The sequence below is a fragment of the Taudactylus pleione genome, unplaced genomic scaffold (assembly GCF_031769625.1).
Source record: "Taudactylus pleione unplaced genomic scaffold, aTauple2 ptg000168l, whole genome shotgun sequence".
NCBI classification, from domain to species: Eukaryota; Metazoa; Chordata; class Amphibia; order Anura; family Myobatrachidae; genus Taudactylus; species Taudactylus pleione.
In genome coordinates, this window is record NW_028284570.1 from 2197537 (window position 1) to 2211904 (window position 14368).

The 14368-nt window shown below is 48.2% G+C and overlaps 1 protein-coding gene across 3 annotated transcripts in view; it reads left to right on the forward strand.

Moving 5' to 3' along the window:
- RHPN1 (rhophilin Rho GTPase binding protein 1) overlaps positions 1 to 14368 on the forward strand; it is a 130845-nt gene that overhangs the window by 3363 nt on the left and 113114 nt on the right. Inside the window, exon 1 of one of the 3 annotated variants that reach the window (XM_088475221.1) lies at positions 8477 to 8566. The exons of 1 other annotated variant lie outside the window; for it this stretch is intronic. In XM_088475221.1, coding sequence (XP_088331347.1) covers positions 8528 to 8566 — 39 coding nt within the window. In that variant the 5' untranslated portion in view covers positions 8477 to 8527. Of the gene's footprint in view, positions 1 to 8476; positions 8567 to 14368 lie in introns of those variants that run through there. One more of the 3 variants, XM_088475222.1, reaches the window with a different exon arrangement.

A 14368-nucleotide genomic window follows, 5' to 3' on the forward strand; every position in this document is an offset into this window, starting at 1 on the left:
CAAGAAATCTTATTATGATATGCAAATATTCCAAAATATGGAATATTCTGGTATCCAAAATACCCCTGGTCCCAAGCATTTTGGATATGGGAGACTCTACCTGTAATTCTACTGCTGATCCTAATGCCTGGCGAGGGCTTAGGTGCTGATTGATGCCTTGTAGTGTGACCTGTAGGGAGTCCCACGCGTGTGCTGCACAGATGGACGCGCCGAGAGGCGTCTGTGATAGTTGATGTCACATGCAACCGGCAGATTAAATAAATGACGTTGAATAGAGATTTGTGCTGATTCGATCTCTTTATGGCTTGTTCATACAGTACTTCTTGTTCTTACACGGACACACATGTTTGCGTCCCATCCAGATTGATGCACAAGACATTATCGCATTTAAATGGATAACCCTGTTAAGGCATTAGGTAGTTTTTCGTTTTGTTAAAAGGATTACACCTGTAAGATCTGCTATAAATATTATCAGGATGTCCAATGGAAACGAGAGGATCTGTAAGCCGCAAAAATGATACTCTCCGATAAAGGGCCTGATCCAGCACCGCTGAACGCAGATTCCTGATGTTTGCTTATCTGCGCAGGACCCATTCTGTGAGTATGCAGAATGGGTTCTGCTAACTCGCTCGCAGACTGTGATTGACAGTCTGCTGCCGTTTGTGGGAGGGGGCGGCGATGCCCTCTGTTTCCCGAAATGGAGGCGTGTCGCCGCCGTTGGGAGGGAAGAAGCCAGGATCTCCACTGTTTAGTGTTACCCTGACGCCACGCACGCCACGCCACGCCACTTTTAATGCAACCACCACTCCATACTGTGTATTTATGCCAAGTTTCCCAGCTGTCAGTCATACATTGTCTACTCCTATTAGAGAATCTCCTCCCCCATACATGGCAGCCAAGTGTAGACTATCGATTTGCATGCATAGGGGGCATCCCTAGTAATGTATAAACAATACAGTTCTTTAATGTGTATTTCTCAGTAATACACATCCCTTCATATAAATTTAATGTCCTTAAATTGTGGCAAGATGCAGGAAAATCCCATCCGTTGGAATCTGCTGGGCCGCATACATCAAATCTCTACATAGGAACAAGTTCCTTCCAGGCTTGGACTGGGCTGCCGGGGATTCGGGGAACTCCCCGGTGGGCCCCAGTGACTTATAGCCACACCCACTTTTGTGGGAGGGCGTGGCTTAGCCCCTCTAACCGGCACCGTTTTTGACTACTTGCTGGAAGGTGATCAGCAGCTGTGCAGCGGGAGGTGTGCGGGGGTGGGCTGTGCGCGGCAGACGGCAGGCAGTATCATGTAATGAACTGCAGGGTTTCTAATGTCACTGATTCCTTCCTTCCTGATTATTCCTTCCTTTGGAATCAGTAGTGATGTCACGGGGGAGGAGCCAATCACAGGCTTCTCCCTTCTAAGCTCCGCTGTGACTGTCCTTGCTCGATGCGGCAGTGGGAGGAGGAGGAGGAGGAGGAGGAGGAGGGGGGGCAGGTTGCTGTGCACTATAGTTGCTCAGCTACATACAGAATACAGCGGTGGTGACGTCAGTTGGGGAGGGGCGGGGAGAGGCTGGCTGAACCCATGTGTGATTGACAGCAGCTGCACACATGGATTCCAGTGATGACATCAGCAGGGGAGGAGCCAAGGCTGCTGAGCTGCTCCATGCACAGACAGAGAGGACGGAGCATGTCTGGGCCGACACTCTGAGGACTCAGTGGGGAGGAAGAAAGCCACACCCAGCAGATTGAATGGCATTAAGGTTAGTAGTTGCTTGCTGGAAAAAGGAGGATGGTCTGGTATGTAATGATGGGGCTAGTTAGGGCAGTAGTGGGTAAGGGGTGCCAGGGGCTGGGCTAGTAAGTAATGATGGGGGCATTAGTGGTTAGGAGAGTGCCAGGGAGTGTGCTATTATATAATGATGAGGGTAGTTAGGGTAGCAGTGAGTAGGGGGTGAGCTGGTATGTAATGAAGGGGGTAGTTAGGGTAGCAGTGAGTAGGGTGGGTGGTATGGTATGTAAAGATAGGGGTACATAGGGCAGCAGTAAGTAGAGATGCCAGGGGGTGGGCTAGTATGTAATGATGATTGATGAGGGTTGTTAGGGTAGCAGTCAGTAGGGGGTGAGCTGGTACAGCATGTAATGATAAGGATAGTTAGGGTAGCAGTGAGTTGGGGGTGGGCTGGTATGTAATGATGGGGGTAGACAGGGCAGCAGTAGCTAGAGATCCCAGGAAGTGGGCTAGTTATGTAATGATGGGGGTAGAGTAGCAGTGGCTAAGGGGGTGCCAGGGAGTGGGCTGGTATGTAATGCTTGTAGTAGTTAGGGCAGCAGTGGGCACAATGTTCCAGTATTCCTAAGCCACCCCCTCTCCTGCCCCCATTCTCAGGGGCTTACAGAACCATCGGCTGCCTTTTCCGGAGACTGGCAGCCCCAGTTTCTGCAGCGAGCACTGTCCACACATGAACTCAAACTCAGCTTGACTGCCAGCGGCCACGAGAGGTAACACAGCGAACTCCACAATCACACCGGTCCGGGTGCAGGTGGAAAGGTAAGCGTACACATATAGCTCTCAAAAATAAATGAGTCAGAAATTAACAGTGTACTTACTTCTCACACATCATTCAAAATTGTTTATATAGTTGACAGAAAGAAAACTATTTTACATGGCTGTACATGATATACATATTTTTAGGGATGCGGTCATAATAAAGTTAGGTTTAGGCAGTATGGGGGGAGGTTAGGCTTATGCACCGGGGAGGGAGGGTTAGGGTAGGGAGAGGGGGAGGATTAGTTAACCGACCGACAAGTGTCGGTATCCTAACCCTGCCGAGATGACGGCGTCTGGATTGACCGCCAGGATCCCGAGCTCCGGCATCCCATACCCAACCCATATTTTTATTAACTATCCTACACTTTGTCATTTGTTTAAACATTAAATATACTTCAAATATAACATGTACGATAATTATTTGGGAGATTAAAAAAAATATGTTTTTGAAATAGGGACCCTTGGATATATGAGAAAATATCTGAAAAACACTTTCTCATGATTTTTTTTTTTCCACTATTAATAAAAAAATATATAAATCATCCACTTGACAACATATAAGAACCCTCAATACTGTCCTTATGGCCTCTGGGCCTGATTCAGCAGGGATCGCAATTGCAACTGCGTACGCAGTTCAATCGATTGTTAGCTCATGCGTATAAGATACAGAGTGAGTGACAGGGAGTGAGCGTTTGGGGGTGGTGGGAGTGGTTGGAGAAATACAGGCGTGCCAATCTGTTCGAATGCTGTTTCATGGGTGTGTATAAATTAGCCACTGCGATTGCATACGCAGCTTGAGTACTCACTGCGTGCACCGAGACTTTCGCCGACGGGTCAGATTTTCTGTAATTGTGCGTGACATGCCGAAGTCCTTTGATGTTACTGATATATACGCAGGACTACGAGGTATTATGGATGTGAGAAAGCAGCAGTGGGATGTCTCTATGCTTGCTGAACCCTGGCAGGCATTGGCATATTTTCGCAGCTTCATTGCGTGCGATTACGCAGCTGCGATCGCAATTGCGATCCGCGCTGAACCTTCTATATGGTCCTGCTATCTCAGTTGTAACTTTTCTGATGTCCCAGATGATTTTCCCATTTTTGTTAATGCACTTCTCCCAGATCACCTTTTGTAGAATAGTCATGTGACCTTGATGTGTCGGTATCCCATGATTTGCCATTGCTAAGTGAATCTCGCATTTCTCATGTGCACTTTGCCTGGATGTGCGCAAATTTTATAATGCGGGTTCACTTTCGCAAACTCACATGCAGCTCCTTAGAGACAACCAATTCACTTAGGCCCTCATCCAGACCCTCTCGCAAGCGCAGTGCGCTCGCAAGCGGGTCAATGGTGGGGCACTGCGCACGCAAGCCCCGGAGCGAGTGAGAAATTCACTCGCTCCGGAGCTAGCTACAAACGGGGCGGCTGTCAATGTTGATCGACAGCTCGTCCCGTTTTGTAGGCGGGGAGGGGGGGTGGCTGGACAAACAGGCGTTCCTGAAGGAACACCTGCCGTTTGTGGGCGGCCCTACTGACATCACGAGTGATGTCAGTAGTGAACTTCCTGCTCTATTAGAGCAGGAAGCTCACTGTGGCTTGCGGCAGATGAGACCCTACCACAAGGGTCTCGTCGCAAACCTGATGGTGGCGACCATCACCTGGCCGCTCGCAAAAGCTGTGGGTGATCACCCACAGCTTAGCGAGCGGCCAGGAGGCCGGCTAAAAAAAAAAGCGGCCACTCTCATTCAGAGTGAGCGTTCACTTTTTGCGGGTGGCTCTGAATGAGGTCCATAATGTGAACAGATTGTAAATAATTAAAAACATTTTTTTTTAATTTATACATATTATGAAACATACTTAAAAAAGGCAACCAATACTATGTGACTGGTTAATGCTTATTTAGGTGCTGGTATCAACACTTGTCAAGTTGTCATTTATCTTCTATGGACCAATAATGATATTATGAACCAGTATTAATTTATAGCCTATAGTTCATACAGTAGTCCTCAGTGTCTAAAGGGCCTATTCATCATCGTAGGCTGTACTTAGTATTGATCACACTGCCACCGAAGAGTCCGTGACAAGGCGGCGGAGGGATCTGCTCAGATCTCTTTTGCATCCCTGGATCTCCTTCCCATAGGAAGGAGCGGGGCTACGAGAGCAAGCGCCGTCTGAAGGTATTCAGTTTTCGGAGTTTGCTGATTATCAGGGGGTCTTATCGGACCCCTGATGATGAATAATGTTTCCGCATGTTTACCGGCCCATTTATCGATGATGAATAGGCCCCTAAGTCTGGTGCTCTGTTACAGTCACCTACCTTTTTTACTATATACCTATATGACCTATTTATTACCTATAAAGTTTATAAACCTATATTACCTATTTTCTGTATGCCATTTATATGGTATCAAACCCCTCCATGTGCCTCTTATATAGTTTAGAACACTCCAGGTGTCCCTTTTATATGCTATACTTTGACGCTCCTATAATAATTGGCCACTCCTCTCTGGTGGTTGACCACACCCCTTAGTGGGCCCCTATGATTGCATTCCCTGGTGGGCCCTTCAAACCCCAGTCCGTCACTGGTTCCTTCTATCTAGTGGGCCCATCATATCCTGAGGAAGCGACATCGCTGACCTGGAGAGCATGTGACCGCCAATATCGGTGCGGTCGGTGTTTATTATACATGCCGGGGATCCTGGTATCCCCAGATCTGAGCCCGTGGTGCAATATGCAGAAGCTGCACCTGTTATAGCTCTGCCCTGTGTTCCTGCGGGGTGCTGAGCCTCGGCGGGGCGCATAGAAAGGGCTTTTGCGAGTAATGTCGGTAAAGCAATTAAGCAGCTGGAGACTTCCATATCCTGTGCCAGGTGAGGACAGAGGTCATTCATATAATACAGTATATAACCTGGCAGTACCGGCTCTATAAACTGAGGGTATTATTGTGTCCTGTTGCTGTGCCACACATTGTAAGTGTTCCCCATTGTGTGTTTCCTGGGGCTGGGCCTGATGTGTTCAATTTGAACATTATTTCTTAGCACCAGGACAGGAATGATAATTGTGCGGCTGCTTTGACCTAATTACTGTGGTATTTTACATCCAAAGCCACCGGTCTCTCTTTATCCCCATGTTCAGTTATTTGGTTCCTTAGGCAGTGATGAATAAACTTCGCAAAGTGCGTCGAGGAGTGTCGGCCATTCCCCTACACATAATGTGTAGAAGCTGTGCTGAGTCTTGTAGTGATGAATAAACTTCGCAAAGTGCTTTGAGGAGTGTCAGCCATTCCCCTACACATAATGTGTAGAAGCTGTGCTGAGTCTTGTAGTGATGATTAATTATATGACGCTTTTATGTGAGGAAGAGGCGTCAGTCATTGTGTTGTATCTGTGGCGTTCATCCCGCAAAGTCAGCGGCTGCGCTGCCAGGAACAGGTGTTTGTATGGCAGCGGCCCTGTTTGCATTGTCTGTAGTCTGAGCTAGGACAATTGTGTGACCAGAGCAAGTGACATCTCTGGGGGCAGTTGTGTATATAGCGGGACCTGTGCTTACAGCAATTCTGCAACAGAGACATTAATGCACATCAACCAATCGGACCCCTGCTTTCATTGTTTAACTTGCACTACATAAATAAACTGTTTGCTGATTGGTGGCTGTGGCTTAGTGCATGTTATACATCTAAATGCAATTTTAGTAAATAACCTCTCTGCCCCCCCCCAACTATATTTAAGTCTTCATAATTAATTAAAGGACACTGTCCTTCATGTAGAGGGGTTTTATGCCTTCAGACAACCTTATTTTACGGAGTAGGCGGCTAGCTTTCTTTTGTGCTTTTCAAAAATGTTTGTTCATGATCTGGCTGCTCTGTGTTGTGTTTTTTTTTTTTTTTTCTTAGTTTTATCCTGGGATAAACAGCTCTGCCCTGTACTGGTACAAGGAAAACACCTGACCTACAATGATATAAATACATGACTGAAAGGCAAAGGGTTAAAAAAAAAAAACCCAGCACAGTCGGTAAAGCCAAATAAGTCATATGGGGGAAATCCTCCTTTGCAAGTGACGTTATGGTGCATACACACGGTCAGATTTGTCAGATGAACGATTTGAACGATGTTTGACTGCATTAAAATTAATGGAATCGTCCAAATCTGACTGCAAACACATCAGATGCCAGACATCGTTATCTGACCATCGGGAACGCGCATCGCTCAGATATGTCAGATTTTCCTTCAGATATGAACGATTCTTTAAATCGTTATCGTTCAGATCTGAAGAAAAATTTGACCGTGTGTATGCACCATAACAAAACATAAAACGTGAGTGAGTGCAGAGCAGTGGTGGTATGCTGCGGAGCACTGGTGGTATGCTGCAGAGCAGTGGTGGTATGCTGTAGAGCAGTGGTGGTAAGCTGCGGAGCACTGGCACATGCTGCAGAGCAGTGGTGGTAAGCTGCGGAGCACTGGCACATGCTGCAGAGCAGTGGTGGTAAGCTGCGGAGCACTGGCACATGCTGCAGAGCAGTGGTGGTATGCTGTGGAGCACTGGTGGTATGCTGCGGAGCAGTGGTGGTATGCTGCGGATCACTGGTAGTATGCTGCGGAGCACTGGCACATGGTGCAGAGCAGTGGTATGCTGTGGAGCACTGGCACATGGTGCAGAGCAGTGGTATGCTGCAGAGCACTGGCACATGCTGCAGAGCACTGGTGGTATGCTGTGGAGCACTGGTGATATGCTGCGGATCACTGGTAGTATGCTGCGGAGCACTTGCACATGTTGCAGAGCAGTGGTAGTATGCTGCGGAGCACTAGCACATGCTGCAGAGCAGTGGTGGTAAGCTGCGGAGCACTGGCACATGCTGCAGAGCAGTGGTGGTATGCTGTGGAGCACTGGTAGTATGCTGTGGAGCACTGGTAGTATGCTGCGGAGCACTGGCACATGTTGCAGAGCAGTGGTGGTATGCTGTGGAGCAGTGGTGGTATGCTGCGGATCACTGGTGGTATGCTGCGGAGCACTGGCACATGCTGCAGAGCAGTGGTGGTATGCTGCGGAGCACTGGCACACGCGGAGCAGTGGTGGTAAGCTGCGGAGCTCTGGCACATGCTGCAGAGCAGTGGTGGTATGCTGCGGAGCACTGGCACACGCTGCGGAGCAGTGGTGGTAAGCTGCGGAGCTCTGGCACATGCTACAGAGCAGTGGTGGTATGCTGTGGAGCACTGGTAGTATGCTGCGGAGCACTGGCACATGCTGCAGAGCAGTGGTGGTATGCTGCGGATCACTGGTAGTATGCTGCGGAGCACTGGCACATGTTGCAGAGCAGTGGTATGCTGTGGAGCACTGGTGGTATGCTGTGGAGCACTGGTGGTATGCTGTGGAGCACTGGTGGTATGCTGCGGATCACTGGTAGTATGCTGCGGAGCACTGGCACATGCTGCAGAGCAGTGGTGGTATGCTGCGGAGCACTGGCACACGCTGCGGAGCAGTGGTGGTATGCTGTGGAGCACTGGTGGTATGCTGCGGAGCACTGGCACATGTTGCAGAGCAGTGGTGGTATGCTGCGGAGCGCTGGCACATGCTGCAGAGCACAGGTGGTATGCTGCGGAGCACTGGTGGTATGCTGCAGAGCAGTGACATGATGCTAGGTAATTACTGTACATTGCTGGTGTAATGGTCCTTGCTGGCTTCATGGGGTGGCGGCTACTGTACATTGTGCTCACTATGACCTATCCTCCAACATGACCCCTTCCACCCGGTACACAATGCTCTGCTCCTGGACTTCCCACCTAATGATTGCAGACACCTGTGATGAGCCAGGTAATAGATGAGACGGGTGTTTCACCACAGGTGGCTGCAATCATCAATTAAGTAGTAAGTCCAAGAGCAGAGCATTCTGTACCTGATGGGAGGGTCTGCTATGAGGAAACCTAGCGTTACAGGATATATTTACCCTATCACTACAAGGACTGTGCTGACTTCAAATAATGGATCCTGCCACTAATTTTAAAGCGGTAAAGCAAATGGTATATATACTGTAATTGCAATATTACAAGTATAACGAGCCTAAAGCTGGCCACACATCTAAAGATTATCTGTCCAACCAGCCAACTAGTTGATTGGTTGGAATGAAAATCTGGTAAGGAATGGGAGTAAATGACAATCAGCAATTTGCTCACAAACGCCGGAAAATGGACAAAAACTGTTTGAACAAATTGTTTAGATCAAACATTTAACAAACTTGTCTGACGTCATTTTCATGTTTTCTAGCATTTAGGAGCAAATTGCTGATCATTTACTCCCATACGTTACCAGATTTTCATTCTAACCAATCAACTAGTTGGCTTGTTAGATGCAAGTTGGTCTAGTGTGAGGCCAGCTTAAAAGTCTGTGTCTAGTACTGTACTTACCTCTCTGTGCCTAGTATTTACCTCTCTATGTACCCCTCCTGTATGTGCCTAGTACTTACCTCTGTGTATCCCTCCTCTGTGTATAGTACCTACCTCTCTGTGTATAGTACCTACCTCTCTGTGGGGTCTATTTACTAAGCAGTGTTAGGAGACAGAGTGAAAAGTGATAAGGTGCCAACCAATCAGCTCCCAACTGTCATCTCACAGGCTGGGTTTGAAAAATGACAGTTGGGAGCTGATTGGCTGGCACCTTTTCACTTTTCACTCTGTCTCCTAACACTGCTTAGTAAATAGAGGAGTGGTACACAGAGAGCTAAGTACTAGGTACATAGAGGAGTGGTACTAAGGGATCTATGTACCTAGTACTTATCTCTCTGTGTACCCCTCCCCCATATGCCTAGTAATTACCTCTATGTATCCCTTTTTTGTGTCTAGTATTTACTCTGTGCACCCCCTACCTATGTGGCTAGTACTTACCTCTCTCTGTGCCTAGTACTTACCTCTCTGTGCCTAGTACCCCTCTTTGTGGCTAGTACTTACCACTCTGTGTACCGCTCTCTCTGTGTAGTACTAGTACTTACCACTCTGTGTACCTCTCTCTATGTGTAGTACTAGTACTTACCTCTCTGTGTACCTCTCTCTCTGTGTAGTACTAGTACTTACCACTCTGTGTACCTCTCTCTCTGTGTAGTACTAGTACTTACCACTCTGTGTACCCCTCTCTCTCTGTGTAGTACTAGTACTTGCCTCTCTGTGTACCTCTCTCTCTCTGTGTAGTACTAGTACTGGCCTCTCTGTGTACCTCTCTCTGTGTAGTACTAGTACTTGCCTCTCTGTGTACCTCTCTCTCTGTGTAGTACTAGTACTGGCCTCTCTGTGTACCTCTCTCTCTGTAGTACTAGTACTTGCCTCTCTGTGTACCTCTCTCTCTGTGTAGTACTAGTACTTACCTCTCTGTGTACCTCTCTCTCTGTGTAGTACTAGTACTTACCTCTCTGTGTAGTACTAGTACTTGCCTCTCTGTGTACCTCTCTCTCTGTGTAGTACTAGTACTTGCCTCTCTGTGTACCTCTCTCTCTGTGTAGTACTAGTACTTACCACTCTGTGTACCTCTCTCTCTGTGTAGTACTAGTACTTGCCTCTCTGTGTACCTCTCTCTGTGTAGTACTAGTACTTGCCTCTCTGTGTACCTCTCTCTATGTATAGTACTAGTACTTACCTCTCTGTGTACCTCTCTCTGTGTAGTACTAGTACTTACCTCTCTGTGTACCTCTCTCTCTGTGTAGTACTAGTACTTGCCTCTCTGTGTACCTCTCTCTGTGTAGTACTAGTACTTGCCTCTCTGTGTACCTCTCTCTGTGTAGTACTAGTACTTGCCTCTCTGTGTACCTCTCTCTGTGTAGTACTAGTACTTGCCTCTCTGTGTACCTCTCTCTCTGTGTAGTACTAGTACTTGCCTCTCTGTGTACCCCTCTCTCTGTGTAGTACTAGTACTTGCCTCTCTGTGTACCTCTCTCTGTGTAGTACTAGTACTTGCCTCTCTGTGTACCCCTCTCTCTGTGTAGTACTAGTACTTGCCTCTCTGTGTACCCCTCTCTCTGTGTAGTACTAGTACTTGCCTCTCTGTGTACCTCCTCTCTCTGTGTAGTACTAGTACTTGCCTCTCTGTGTACCTCTCTCTCTGTGTAGTACTAGTACTTGCCTCTCTGTGTACCTCTCTCTCTGTGTAGTACTAGTACTTGCCTCTCTGTGTACCTCTCTCTCTGTGTAGTACTAGTACTGGCCTCTCTGTGTACCCCTCTCTCTGTGTAGTACTAGTACTTGCCTCTCTGTGTACCCCTCTCTCTGTGTAGTACTAGTACTTGCCTCTCTGTGTACCCCTCTCTCTGTGTAGTACTAGTACTTGCCTCTCTGTGTACCTCTCTCTCTGTGTAGTACTAGTACTTGCCTCTCTGTGTACCTCTCTGTGTAGTACTAGTACTTACCTCTCTGTGTACCTCTCTCTCTGTGTAGTACTAGTACTTGCCTCTCTGTGTACCTCTCTCTCTGTGTAGTACTAGTACTTGCCTCTCTGTGTACCTCTCTCTCTGTGTAGTACTAGTACTTGCCTCTCTGTGTACCCCTCTCTCTGTGTAGTACTAGTACTTGCCTCTCTGTGTACCCCTCTCTCTGTGTAGTACTAGTACTTGCCTCTCTGTGTACCCCTCTCTCTGTGTAGTACTAGTACTTGCCTCTCTGTGTACCGCTCTCTGTGTAGTACTAGTACTTGCCTCTCTGTGTACCTCTCTCTCTCTGTGTAGTACTAGTACTTGCCTCTCTGTGTACCTCTCTCTCTGTGTAGTACTAGTACTTGCCTCTCTGTGTACCTCTCTCTCTGTGTAGTACTAGTACTTGCCTCTCTGTGTACCTCTCTCTCTGTGTAGTACTAGTACTTGCCTCTCTGTGTACCGCTCTCTCTCTGTGTAGTACTAGTACTTGCCTCTCTGTGTACCGCTCTCTCTCTGTGTAGTACTAGTACTTGCCTCTCTGTGTACCGCTCTCTCTCTGTGTAGTACTAGTACTTGCCTCTCTGTGTACCGCTCTCTGTGTAGTACTAGTACTGGCCTCTCTGTGTACCGCTCTCTGTGTAGTACTAGTACTGGCCTCTCTGTGTACCCCTCTCTCTGTGTAGTACTAGTACTTGCCTCTCTGTGTACCCCTCTCTCTGTGTAGTACTAGTACTTGCCTCTCTGTGTACCCCTCTCTCTGTGTAGTACTAGTACTTGCCTCTCTGTGTACCCCTCTCTCTGTGTAGTACTAGTACTTGCCTCTCTGTGTACCCCTCTCTCTGTGTAGTACTAGTACTTGCCTCTCTGTGTACCTCTCTCTCTGTGTAGTACTAGTACTTGCCTCTCTGTGTACCTCTCTCTGTGTAGTACTAGTACTGGCCTCTCTGTGTACCCCTCTCTCTGTGTAGTACTAGTACTGGCCTCTCTGTGTACCCCTCTCTCTGTGTAGTACTAGTACTTGCCTCTCTGTGTACCCCTCTCTCTGTGTAGTACTAGTACTTGCCTCTCTGTGTACCTCTCTCTCTGTGTAGTACTAGTACTTGCCTCTCTGTGTACCTCTCTCTCTGTGTAGTACTAGTACTTGCCTCTCTGTGTACCTCTCTCTCTGTGTAGTACTAGTACTTGCCTCTCTGTGTACCTCTCTCTCTGTGTAGTACTAGTACTTGCCTCTCTGTGTACCGCTCTCTCTCTGTGTAGTACTAGTACTTGTCTCTCTGTGTACCGCTCTCTCTCTGTGTAGTACTAGTACTTGCCTCTCTGTGTACCGCTCTCTCTCTCTGTGTAGTACTAGTACTTGCCTCTCTGTGTACCGCTCTCTCTCTCTGTGTAGTACTAGTACTGGCCTCTCTGTGTACCCCTCTCTCTGTGTAGTACTAGTACTTGTCTCTCTGTGTACCTCTCTCTCTCTGTGTAGTACTAGTACTTGCCTCTCTGTGTACCGCTCTCTCTCTCTGTGTAGTACTAGTACTTGCCTCTCTGTGTACCCCTCTCTCTGTGTAGTACTAGTACTTACCACTCTGTGTACCCCTCTCTCTGTGTAGTACTAGTACTGGCCTCTCTGTGTACCCCTCTCTCTGTGTAGTACTAGTACTTGCCTCTCTGTGTACCCCTCTCTCTGTGTAGTACTAGTACTTGCCTCTCTGTGTACCCCTCTCTCTGTGTAGTACTAGTACTTGCCTCTCTGTGTACCCCTCTCTCTGTGTAGTACTAGTACTGGCCTCTCTGTGCACCTCTCTCTCTCTGTGTAGTACTAGTACTTGCCTCTCTGTGTACCCCTCTCTCTGTGTAGTACTAGTACTTACCTCTCTGTGCACCACCTTTATTTGTGTACCTCTCAGCTTGTACTGTCTCTGTCCATCATTCTGCAAAGTTCACAGCCGCTGTCCCCTGTGACGAGTATCTTCATCTCACTGCCCCGGACTCCCTGCCTCCCCCTGGCCCAGGTTCTCTGGCCCTCCGACTCCCCTGTGACTCCCAGCTGGACCATCTCTTGTTTCTGATGCGTTGTGTTTTATGACAGTAATCCAATCGCAGCCCCCGACACTAATCTGTGTATAACTAGCGCAGCGTGTCCAGTTCTGGTACATTATATGGTGAGAAGTGAAACTATGAATGATAAAGTATCTGTCAATGTAAAATACACAGGAGGCGAGAAATGAAGAATAACATTGAGTATAAATACTGTATAGGCTGCCAGAACAAAGGGACTGTGAGTAATGACCTGTACGGATATATTGTGTACTGTACGCTAACACGGATGGGTTGCACCCTAATAATATACTTCTATAACTTATTAGCACCTTGTCCACCTGTACTCTACTTCCTGCCTGTTCTGTACCATGTCTGTTATATCTTCTGTATTATTGTTATACTTTATGGTGTTATTGTATTTATACTTCCTGCCTGTTCTGTACCATGTCTGTTATATGTTCTGTATTATAGTTACACTTTATGGTATTATTGTATTTATGCTTCCTGCCTGTTCTGTACCATGTCTGTTATATCTTCTGTATTATCGTTATACTTTATGGTATCATTGTATTTCTACTTCAGGGTCCATAGGGGGTCCACAGGGTTGACCTTGGGGGTATAGGTTGGGAACCAAATCCGGGCACCACGCAGTTAAAGCTTTCAGCTCCCAGGATGCACTGGGTCCGTTCTCCCTATAACCCCGCCCCCAAGCCAGAGGCTCCTCAGTTTAAGTTGGTGCCCAACCGGAGTCAGGTCACCGTTATCGCAGGGGGGCTGATTAGCAGCCCCTAAGCTTACTTTTATTTTATGAGTTTAAACGTTTTTGATTTTACTTTTAGACTCTTCAGAGCGGCAGCGTCGGACTGTCCATAGGACGTCCAAGCTGCCGCTCCGTCACCCCGCCAGTGCTGAGACGCCAGTACAGATCTGGGGATCTCAGCGGGACCCCGGAGTCTGTACTAGCCGGACTCTGCGGGCGCCCAGGACTGCTGCCGGATCGACGGGGAGCAGGTAAGGTTGCGGGTCACCGCTTGCGGTGATCCACACATTTAATATGCAGTCCTATGCCTCCGGTCTCTGGGGACAGACCGGAGGCGCTGGCAGTGGCGGCGGGCTCCCCCTCCATGGAGGCATACCCCGTGTGTCCACTAGCCCACCAGGGACTTAACGATCGGCGCTGGGAGCCGGCGTCCCGGGGGGGTTAATAGCCGGCCAGGGGAGGCAGCCTTCCCTGTTGTAGCGGCTCCTCCCCTCAGCTCAGCGCGCCTTTCAGTATCTATAGTTTGGCGTCGCTGAGCTGCTTCCTCCGCGGGCCACGCTTCTTCTGAGGTCTCCAGCGGCCATTTTATCTCTGTGGTGCAGCAGAAATCTCTCAGGATGGCAGTTGGTCCAGTCCCCC